Raw genomic sequence first — 12,192 nt, 5'->3', positions numbered from 1 at the left:
TTTACCATTGGATTATGTGAGACTATAAATTCTATTATAGTCAGAGCCGACCTGCACACATGTGCGGGAAGTGCGACAACATCGGGCCTCAAAATTTTGAGGGCCTCAACTCAAAATTTTGAGGTCCTATAATATTACTTATATATTATTTATACCTATAAAATATCAGATGTATATTAATAGGTTAAATTTTAGGTCCTAAAATAATAGTTATATATTATTAATGTTCATAAAATATCATGAGTATCAATAGATTAGTTATCTATACTCGAAAATATAGTTCTAGTCTATTTTAATCTTTGCATAAAATTTAATCTTAGATTAAGATGTTCCTTTTTGACGTTATATACAAAGATAATTATTTTGTATTTCTTGTTCTATTTGATTTAATGCAATTGGTTTAATATTGATAATTTATATGATTACAAGAATAAAAATGATTTTTTTTATATTATATACAATTTAAATCGATAATTTTTTCTTAAAAGAAAATTATATTTTTTTTATTAAGGGGTCATTTTAAAATTTTGCACAAAATCTCCTAAAACTCTGAGACGCCCTGATTATAGTGCGTCTACATTGTATTTTTTCTCACATCATCTTCATTCTTCAACATCACAATTCTCTCCCCTCTCCCAAACAACACAAAACAAATTTAATTTTTCTGAAACTAACGAAACTCTTGGCAACTTTACTTAAATTGCTTTGTCCCAAACAACACAATTTTAGATTTAAAAGAAAGTTAACAAATTGAAAAAGTTCAAACAACCCATGAATACTAATCAAATGTGAATTATGTTAAAGTTCAGAGAGAAACACTGACGGCTAGGGTTTCAATAATATTATAATAGCATTACTTAACAAAATAAGGATTACAAAATAATTTATATTAATTCCTAATGGACTACTAAACTACTAACATATAAAGCCCAATACTTAAAGCCCTAATAATATTATTATCTAACACTTCCCCTCAAACTCACGATGCATTAACAGATAATCATCGAGAGTTTGTCAAACAAAAAACAAAAAATCAAACTACTCTAACTAAATATTTTATTTCTAATACTACCCCTCAAGCTAAAGCGTACTAAGCTTTGAGCTTGTTACAAATCAACCCGAAAATAAACTAAATTAACTAATAGCTTCAAATTCAACTTCTTCAGATTTAAGACTTCGAATTGTGAGTATTCCCTCACCGGATTCAATGTGAGTATTCCCTCACCGGATTCAATGTGAGTATTCCCTCACCGGATTCAATGTGAGTATTCCCTCACCGGATTCAATGTGAGTATTCCCTCACCGGATTCAATGTGAGTATTCCCTCACCGGATTCAAATTTCAAATTGTGAGTATTCCCTCACCGGATTCAATGTGAGTATTCCCTCACCGGATTCAAATTTCAAATTGTGAGTATTCCCTCACCGGATTCAATGTGAGTATTCCCTCACCGGATTCAATGTGAGTATTCCCTCACCGGATTCAAATTTCAAATTGTGAGTATTCCCTCACCGGATTCAATGTGAGTATTCCCTCACCGGATTCAATGTGAGTATTCCCTCACCGGATTCAAATTGTGAGTATTCCCTCACCGGATTCAGATTGTGAGCTTTCGCTCACCAGACAGATTGCGAGCTTTCGCTCACCAAACAGACAGATTGTGAGCTTTCGCTCACCAGACAGATTGTGAGTACTATCTTAACTCACCAGACAGAACCAAACAAAACCGGAACAAAACAAACCAAACCGCAAAAAACTAAACTAACGAAACAGGATCAAATCAAATGGAACCTAACTAAATTGAACCGATTAAACAAATCAAAACCAAAACACCAATTGAATAAATAGCAACAACAAAAAAAAAAAAAATCCAGACATATTCAAATACTTCCTTGTCCTAGTTGTAGACATCATCCTTCACATAATCAAATAATTCAAAGCCTCACAAACAGTAATGAAAGCAAGCAAATCAAAAAAGGCACCTACAATACCGACGAGAAGCAAATCAGAGGTACCTACCAAACGAACCAATGAATAACCCTCTAGCAAATCAAACGAAAATCAGTAAAGTGACCTTAACTCAAAATTCACAAACCAAACACGATTTTATTCCCAAACTTTTGGGAACACAAGCAGCGGAAGCAACGAATAGTTCAAGGCGGATCGAACCTTGCTCTAGATACCATGTTAAAGTTCAGAGAGAAACACTGACGGCTAGGGTTTCAATAATATTATAATAGCATTACTTAACAAAATAAGGATTACAAAATAATTTATATTAATTCCTAATGGACTACTAAACTACTAACATATAAAGCCCAATACTTAAAGCCCTAATAATATTATTATCTAACAAATTAATCTAATTATTCAACATGAACAAAAAATAAATAATTGTGTTCTTTGAATTCTCATGGTCGTTGAAGCCTGGCAACAAGATCTACAAAAAATCCACAGCATGTGCGAAGGACGAATTTAGTGTGGTGGCAGTGGGATCAGCCGATCCCACTTGCATATTATATTTTTAGTTAATACTAGTATTATTTATGCAATGTGACCTCATATATTTGATATTATCGTTTTTATATAGTCAATTTATTACACTATAATAAATATAAAATTAATAAGACTAATTTATAATACTAATGAGTAGCTTAAGAGTATTGACTAATAAGCCAAAATAAGTAATTTTGTATAAGAAAATCTTAAAATCTTATAAATAATAATTTATATTTTTTTGAAGTTATAATTTTGACCCAGTTACTAAAATTTATGGATCCGTTCCTGGCATGTGCCAACAAATCCACACCAAAAACAAGCCATATCCTGTAGGTATTTTTGTGGTGGCAAGAGATTAAAAATAATATGGCACTCCGGCGAAGCTGTCAAAAGTACTAGAACAATCTAAGTAATACAATAGAGAGATTTTATGTGAAATTGTCAAGAGTTTTCTTAATTTTAAAAATTTGTTGTGTTGTTTGAGAGAGAATAGTGAGGTTGAAGACAAAGTAAAAAAAGATACAATGTGGACATTTTATAGTAGAATCTATAGACTCACATGATCTAATGGTGAAATTGTAACTAGACCATGATGGGAAAAGATAGCACTTGCCCATGCTAAATGCCACCCTTAAAGATCGCCTTGGTAGAAGAAAAAAGTAAAGTGGAGGGGTTGTCGGAAGTGGAAATCCAAGAGAGGAAAGAAAAGTTTAATTATTTATCGATCGACAACTACTTCTTGGTTGTCTACCTACAAGGGATAATTTATCTCATAGACGAATAGTTACTGAAGGAGCCGATTCTTTGTGCATTTAGTGCTTGGGATAGGTGGAGTCGGCAAATCATTTGTTTGTTCGATGTCATTTTGTGGGGGCGGTTTGGTGTGAAATTAGTAGTTGGTTTGTCGTCGATATTGCCACACACCGTCTCATTTTGTTTCTTTCCTTTCTCCATATTATATCTTGGTCTTAAGGGTTGGAAGGGAACAAGGATGATCCGACGTGCTGTGGTTTGGGCGCTTTATCACACAAAACACCTTTTGAGAATGTAGACCTACAAAAAACTAGCAATATTGACATTGTTAGTTGAGATTGTTGAGTTGCAAGTGTGAGTAGTTAAGTCTCACATCGACTATGAATGAAAAAAATGCTAGATTTATAAGCGACGTGACCTATTATTCAAATGTCTTAAGATTTTGGATGAAAATGTGGTGTGTTCGCCTCTCTTGTGATCCTGAACATTTAACATGACATTTCTTCCAAATTTCCCCGAACTCGCCAACAGAGCTAGACTTATTTTTCATAGTGAAGAAATTAAAATATCCACTCAATTGAAAATTGTTATTTCTATTTGTCAACCTTGCTTATCTATCATCAACAAGTGGGGGTGTAGTTGAAAATAATTAGGATTAGGATATTAAGATTAAGATAGGTTGGTTTGAATTTTGAAATACTAGGTTCTTATGGTAGTAATTAACAACCTTGGTTTTACAATAAATTTTTGATAAACTGAATGTATCGTGTGAGACAATAATGTTTCCTCTATTACTATTTTTAGATTTTACACCAAATAAACGTAACGTCCTTTGACGAATTGGTGTATTAGGATATTCTGTAAAATCTAAATTTAAGTAAGATCTTAGTCATAAAATGTTAAAAAACGACATGCTAATAGTATTGTTGAAGATGCTTTAGTAGGGATAACTTACAACCCTGTAATTGAGAGTGGTATTGCATTAAGAAAGAATTAAGTTGACAAATGACGCATTTCACATCTTTAGAACCACTTGTGTTTTATTAATATTGAGTTGTTTTATTTTGAGGAATTAGAAACATATTAATTAAAAAAAAAACATATTAAATATTTAGATGATATGGTAAAATTCTTTTTCACCATTTTGAGTTTTTGATGACTTTGAGTGTTTAAAATTAGAGGAGGCATTGTGCAAGCGAAATAAGACCCATATTATAGGGTCTCAAAATTTGGGTTAGTACATCGGTGAAGACTTTCCCTCCATTTTTTTATTTGTCGTTTGAGAATCTTGCGCACTATTCATATAATCTACTTCTACTAATATATAAAAATAAATATTAGCATACAAGATGTTGTTCGATTTGTCTCGACGAATATTTTCAAAATATAAAATTTTCATAAATTTTTATAAAAGATAATTAAAGATATTAGTGATTAAAGTTGTGCATCGTCATATATACATAAATCTAAAACGACAAATAAAAAAGAACGAAAGGTGTAATTCAACAAATGTTAGAAAAATGATTCTTTTAAGTAGCTACATTAGAAGGTTGAGAATAATAATAGTTTCAAGTTGTATTTTTACGTTATTTACAAGTAATTTTTTTATGTCATTGATATTATTTATAATTTAAATAAACGACTCTTTTGAAATTTTTAGTTCTACTTTTTATTAAGGGTCCGATTTGTAAGATTAGAACATCACCTCCTTTAAATTATTTAAAACGGTATGTAAAATAGAATGGGATAAGCCAACTTATGCAGGTGGGTTGAAACTCCTGCCCTGAGCTGACCCTTGATGGGTTGACCCTAAGAAACAAAAAAAATAAACATATTAATTTTTAGATAAATTGTCTCGTCCAAGATAGTTAAAAAAAGTAATTTTATAGAGAATAACAAATAAATACTTATGATAATATATATTTTTTATTTAGAGAACATTGAAAAATTATAAATTAAATTTGAAGAATTCATATAATCCTTTCAATATCTCCCTTCACAAACTCCTCCATCCTTTTCACTTGTCCCTTCATTTTTTTTCCTAGTCCCATTAATCACTACTAGAAATTCATCTTTTAGAGACCCATTTTGAGAAGAAAAAAAATCGCTAAATTGTTTAGTGACCGAATCAGAGGCCAATTTTAGGGATTTGGGTCCTTTGCTTTTTTTTCTTTCCAATTCTTTCAACTTTTTTATGTGTCTTTCTCTCTCATAATTTCTTCTCTTTCTTCATCCCTTGCTTATTTTTTATTTTTAATTTATCTCTCTTCACACTCACAAAATAGGGAAAAAGAGAGAGAATTGGAGAGAAAAAAAGAAAAGAATCCAAATCCCAATTTTAGACAATCAATAAACCACTAGTCGCTAAATTCATTAAGCTTAACGACAAATTTAGCGACAGATTTAAAGATAAATGTAAATTCATTTATAAGTGTTTCTTTAAATTTCAAAGTATTATGTAGGCACTTTGGACTGTGAAATCATCTCACCCTAATTTTTTTCTATAAAAATTAAATACAAGGATATCAAAACTGATTTTTAACTTGTATATAATCAATTTTATCTAATTTGATATCCATAACATAGAAATAGAATTCTTATTGAGGAAGGTTCTTTGAGGTTGTTATCTTCATTAATTAGTGGAATTAAACTATTTCTAATATTGATCACATGGAGCCACTTACAACAAATATACATTTTAGCACAAGAAAAAAAAGGACATTCAACTCAAAACTTAGTTAGCACCTTTTACATTACTTTATTAGAAATGTTGACAAGTACTCCAAATTTTTTATGAAGTGGGTATGTAGGACTATCAAGTCGTGCAACAAATGACATAAGCTAGAAAATCTTATCAATATAACTGTCCCACACGGTAGAATAAAAAAATTGAATTTTTTATAAAGGGATAACAAAATTAGTCAAGTGTAAATTTAATTGAGTTTATTTATGATAATCTCGAACTTAGACATGTAAGACAGTTAATTTTTTTTTTTTGGGAGAATTTGCCTTTTATTACAATGGATTAATTTATTCAGTTGTGCGTAAAAGATATACAGCTAACACAAATAAAAGAGTTTAATTCTAATACACTTTTGGTATAAATCTTTTTATACTATCAACCAATTATAATCAATCATTTATGTAATTTTAAAGATATATAATTTTAGTTAAAGTCAAATATTTTTATTGACCAGACAGTTATAATTGATTGAGAGTGTAAAATATTTGGTTAAATTGAACTTTTTGTCCACTAACTTTTAGAAATTTGCAATTTTGACCCACTAACTTTTATAATAGCACTTTTCCCTCTTTAATTTTAGCCTATTTTACAAAATTCTAATTTTGGCTAAGTTAACTAACAAGTGAACAATCACTTAAATGACTCATATGTCACGTCAGCAGTGGCGGAACCAGGAAATAAAATTAGGGGGGGCCGCTAGAAAATTAATAATATATAAATTAAATAAAAAATTAGATTTCATATAAAAATTTAAGTAATAAAAAAATTAAATTGCATACCGTAAATAATATTCTACGTGTGCCAAATGACTTGAAATTATCAATGATTTATTTTAAATTAATACTTGCACAAGTTTAATTTTATAGAACTATATATTTTATCATATTACATGTGTACTTAAAAGAGAATTATTGTTTTTATTTGAAAATAATTGGCTTGTTTTTTGAAGAAAAAAATAGAAAAAAAATCAACTTTTTAAGAAATAGTTTTATTGATTAAGTGGCTTGAGAAAATGTTTTGGTGTTCAAGTGTGTGGGTTAGAATCTTGGGTAGTGAACAATGAACATTATGTATTTTCAAAAGAAAAAAGAACAAAAATGAAGACTGGCATAGGTGAGGGTTGAACTTGCGACCATCAAGAGCAAAACAAGGACATCTCTGTTCAGAACCACCAGGCTACGCATTACTTACCAACATTTGTATGCAACAACAAATATATATAGGTTTCAAAGTAGAAAAATACAAAGGGTATTAAAGAAATTTCTCATTTTTTCGGGGGTGGCCGCGGCCCACCCCAGCCACCCCCTAGTTCCGCCACTGCACGTCAGCATGTTTTGTCACATGCAGTTATTAACAAAATGAAAAATTAGAGCACATGCTTCTTGAAGCCTCCTATTTTTTCTTTCAATTCTTTTAAAATGTGCTACATATTCAAATTTTTTAATAATTACGTATGTGATAAGACATGCTGATGTGACATATAAATCACTTAAGTGATTATCCACGTGTACATTGATTTAATCAAAATTTGTAAAATGGACTAAAGTTAAGGACACAAAACTACTATTATAACAATTATGAGATAAAAATCACAAGTTTGTGAAATTTAGAAGACAAAAGTGCGATTTATCCAAATGTTTTTACATTGATATATAGTATATACCATTTTTATATAGAATATGGCTTAAGGCTTTTTTGTCAAAGTCTTTTTAATATAAAATTATAACTTTAAAGGACTAGACCATGTAATGTAATCTATATATATAAGCTGGCCCTCTACACCAAATTTTTCATATTCAGATAAAGCCATCAAACTCAAAATCTTTTTGAGCCGGCACACATAATTTATAAAAAAATAATGTCTCCAAAGAAAATTCAATGGAAAGCTTTTGTATTTGGTTGTTTCAAGGACAACAAACAACATCCTACCTTGGAAACACCAAAATTTGTTTCAAAAAAGACAGGTTCAAGTAGAATTTCTCTATCTGATTTAAGTGATTATTCATCACCTTCTGTTATGAGTGATTTATCCAATTCATTAGTGGGATCAAATCTTCATATTTTCACTTGTAAAGAACTCAAAGAGATCACAAACAATTTCAACAAATCAAATTTTCTTGGAGAAGGTGGATTTGGAAAAGTATACAAAGGTTTTATTGATGATAAACTTAGGCCTACACTTGTTCCTCAAGCTGTTGCTGTTAAAGCCTTAAACTTGGATGGAAAACAAGGCCATAGAGAGTGGTTGGTAAGAATTTTTCTAAACCTTTCAATATTTATCTATATCATCATTCATCAGTGTTTTAAAAGTCGAACCAGACAATTCAACCGATTATTCAACTTTGAACCGACCTTTACTACGGTCGGTTATTTTGACAATTTTATCGTAGTTTTATCCGGTTTGAGCAGTTTAAGGCGGTTTGATGAAAGTTTTTTAATTTTTTTTTCTTTTTTTTCAAATGATGAAATTTTTCTAACTTTTTTTCTTTGTATTTTATAGGCTGAAGTAATCTTTTTGGGGCAGTTAAGGCATCGCAATCTTGTAAACTTAATTGGTTATTGTTATGAAGATGAACATAGACTTCTTGTGTATGAATACATGGAAAGAGGAAGTCTTGAAGAAAAACTTTTCAAAGGTAAATGCAAGTTTAATTATTTCTTCTAAATAAATAATAAAAAATAAAGAAAAAAATTCAATATTTTCTAACAAAATGTTTATTAATTTTTATCCTTGTAATTAAAATGTAGGTTATTTAGCAACCTTACCTTGGTTAACAAGAATCAAAATAGCAATTGGTGCTGCTAAAGGATTAGCTTTTCTTCATGAAGAAGAAAAACCAGTTATATATAGAGATGTTAAAGCCTCAAATATTCTATTGGATGCTGTAAGTTTACATTCATAAGCTTAATTAATTAATTAATTAATTAATGCATTTTATCAATAGAAGTAACAAAAATTGACATGAACATATTCATTATTTTTCAGGATTACAATGCTAAGCTTTCAGATTTTGGTTTAGCAATTGATGGACCAGATAAAGATCAAACACATATTACAACTCGTGTGATGGGGACACAAGGTTATGCAGCTCCTGAATATATCAATACAGGTATTCTAAAATTCTAATCAAGTCAAATCAAATTTTATTTAAACTTAATTATGTTTTTAGTCTCTAAAAATAAGATAATTATTGGTTTTGGTCCCTCAAAACATTTACTCAATTTTTTGAAAATGATCGTATCTTTTGTACTTTGGACTATCTGATTTTGACCAGACAGTTTCATATGTGGCTGATTGTCTAATTGCGTGTAGTCGTCACGGGATTGTGACTGTCCGGTATTCTGTACTTTTTCCTTCTTTTACCAGATGGGAAGGGTCAACCATAATCATTTTCAGAAAACATGTCTGACACTTTTTACATCGGTTAAAACCGTCTTTTCACATCAAATATTGCGAATGTCTAATCTTTTGTAGTACTTTTTCCTTCTTTTATCGGACGGAAACGACCAATCTTAATCATTTTCAAAAAAATATGTCTGAAACTCTTTACACCGGCTAAAAAAGTCTTTTCACATGAAATATAAATAGGAATATTTATGCCATCATTTCAATAAAATTTCATGAAATGTTTTTAAATTAACTAAATATAATTTATTTTTTTTGGTTCTTCTTATAGGTCGTTTGACAACAATGAGTGATGTATATAGTTTTGGAGTTGTTCTTTTAGAGCTACTAACAGGAAAGAAATCAGTGGACAAAAAAAGACCTACAAGAGAACAAGATTTAGTAGAATGGGCAAGACCATTATTGAAAGATTCATACAAACTTGAAAGAATAATTGATTCAAGACTTGAAGATCAATATTCAATTGAAGGTGCTAGAAAATTAGCATGCTTAACTTATCAATGTCTAAGTCATCATGATAAAAGTAGACCAAGCATGAGAAATGTTGTTAAGACATTACAATCTATCATGAAATTAAATGACATTCCAATTGGTCATTTTGTTTATGTGGCACCTAGTGAAGTAACAAATGTTGAAGTGTCATTAAATGTGAATCACAAAAATGGACTAGAAAATGTATGTGATGAGAATGTGAATGTGATCAACAAAAATGTTGTGAAAACTAAAGATGAAGAAAAGGGAGAGAAAAATGAAAAGGGTCGCGAAATTCGTCGAAAAAGTCGTAGCACACAACGACGTGTTAAGGCGTTGATGAGGTCTCGTTCGGTTTACTCTGACACTGCTTTGTATAAGACTCTTGGAACAAATTTGTATTCACCTAAGCAAAGCAAGGAGAAGCAACAAGAAGTGGAAATTTGCCAATATTAGAAAGATGGAACCTTAATTCTCTTTAATGTAATCATAGGAGAAGTTAGGAAAACATATTAATTGTACATCACAACACATAGTTCTTGGGTTTTTTTGTTGATGTTTTTTCATTATTTTGAAGTTTCATTTTGATGTTTTTTTTTTAATCAAAAGTCCCATTTTGTTTTAAGGGACTTATATACTATACATGTTTAATATCTTCTTAAATAATAGGTAGTTTGAATTTTTATATGTATTTCATATTTACATAAACGTGTGCATAATAATAAACTTTGTGTACTACGAAAATTATGTTATTTTCACTATTTCTGAGCTCGGATTCTTTAAGCAAAATCTCATAAACTATGAAGCATTAACATTCTTCAAATTAGCGGTGTTCCTCTGTCGGACACGCGTTAGTATCCGACATGACACCGACATTTATAATGACATTGAATTATGTTATTTTTCCAATTAATCAAACTCGGATTTTCCCTAACAATTCATCCTAAGGAGAGATCATTAATCACTTGAGCTTAATATCTTGAGTAATTCTTTCTTGTTAAGTCTTATATTTGATGTAAATTTAATTGTGAATTGTTTTTCTTCATTTTTACTTTGGATTTTTCAACCTTGTTAGTGACATTTGTTTACCTTTGTTGTCATGGTGCCTTACGTATGAAGTAAAGGAAGATTGAAGAACATACGTACTAACATTCTATTATCCATTTCTAGCATTATTTTCCTTATTGCTTCGTGAAGTCATAATCTTTGATCTGAAATTTGAAATTTAAAGATTTTTGAAAGTGAAATAGGCCAAATTATTTGTTGACCAGTGCGTTGACTTCTGCCGTGTGGATTAGGTTTTCCAAAACCGTGGCATTGATTTTGTGGCATGTATTGATAGAGTGAATATATGATTGTTGGTCTAGAATGTTGATCCACTGATTAAATTAGTGTTTAATTTTTTTTAATAACTAAGTAGTTTCTTAATTTTGCTAACACTTATATTAAATAAATCTTTCTGTCAAGTGACATTAAATGGCGACATATTCTTTCATGTATGTATGAATTATTTTGATGTTAATAAAAACATCATCGAATTAAAGCAATTAAGTTTAATTTAGTGGTGAAAAATTTGAATAGTATGTACGAGACCCCGAGTTTAATCCTCTACTCCATCGTAAATAGAAAAAATAAAATATTAAATCAATCATTATTTTTTAGTTCATCAGAATGGATCAATATATATAGTTCACCATTTCAACTTTCATTCGTAAAAACAACAACAAAACGAAGCAAAAAACATAGCACACATGAAAAAGTAACGTAAAAAAAATCATTGAAGAACAAAGTTAGTAAGAAATGGGTATTAGGCCTAAATCAACCTCACAAAACCGACTTGTAAGGTGAGGATTACCTCTAGTTTATAAACACTTAATCAGGTCATCTCTCAACCGATGTAGGACTCTTAACAGTAAGAAAAGTTTCATGTGAACATGAGATAGAGTTAAATGTTTGTAGTCCTTGTGAGTTTTATAACTTCTAAAACGAAACGTAAGAGACAAGAAATGTCTTCTCACTTCATTTTATGATTTTTTTTTAGTCAAACGGTGAGGGCTAATGTGTTTTTGGCCATTTTTTCAAAAATACATTTAAATTCATAAACTTGTCTAACACTTGCAAGTCTACCCGTGTCTAAGCAAGTCTACATTAAAAATGAGTCCGAATGGAAGTAAATTCGTTTTTGGCCACTTAAATTTGTTCGTGTCTACTCGTGAGTCTAACAACCATTATATTATTATTATTATTATTATTACATTTTTCATATTAAGTTTTCAATAATTGTATATTAATTTTTTGGTAAAGAGTACATTATTACTAA

The 12,192-nt window shown here is 30.1% G+C and overlaps 1 protein-coding gene across 1 annotated transcript; it reads left to right on the top strand.

Annotated features, from left to right (window-relative positions):
* Window positions 1-7,738: 7,738 nt before the first annotated feature.
* Window positions 7,739-10,514, top strand: LOC123883056 (putative receptor-like protein kinase At1g72540). Its single transcript, XM_045931749.1, has 5 exons — window positions 7,739-8,243; window positions 8,496-8,631; window positions 8,744-8,880; window positions 8,982-9,105; window positions 9,673-10,514. Exons 1-5 carry the CDS (start codon window positions 7,854-7,856, stop codon window positions 10,326-10,328), a joined length of 1,443 nt encoding a protein of 480 aa, XP_045787705.1. The 5' UTR covers window positions 7,739-7,853; the 3' UTR covers window positions 10,329-10,514.
* The last annotated feature ends 1,678 nt before the right edge of the window (window positions 10,515-12,192 follow it).

Source organism: Trifolium pratense, linkage group LG5 (assembly GCF_020283565.1).
Source record: "Trifolium pratense cultivar HEN17-A07 linkage group LG5, ARS_RC_1.1, whole genome shotgun sequence".
Lineage (NCBI taxonomy): Eukaryota > Viridiplantae > Streptophyta > Magnoliopsida > Fabales > Fabaceae > Trifolium > Trifolium pratense.
This window is presented reverse-complemented; position numbering and strand designations above follow the sequence as displayed.

What these genes read in the sequence shown, in the direction of transcription:
- LOC123883056 (XM_045931749.1), top strand. Translation starts at nt 7,854, where the DNA reads ATGTCTCCAAAGAAAATTCAATGGAAAGCTTTTGTATTTGGTTGTTTC. An exon ending in AAGGCCATAGAGAGTGGTTG is followed by an intron (nt 8,244 to 8,495) that starts GTAAGAATTTTT and finishes TGTATTTTATAG; the next exon opens with GCTGAAGTAATCTTTTTGGG. An exon ending in TGAAGAAAAACTTTTCAAAG is followed by an intron (nt 8,632 to 8,743) that starts GTAAATGCAAGT and finishes ATTAAAATGTAG; the next exon opens with GTTATTTAGCAACCTTACCT.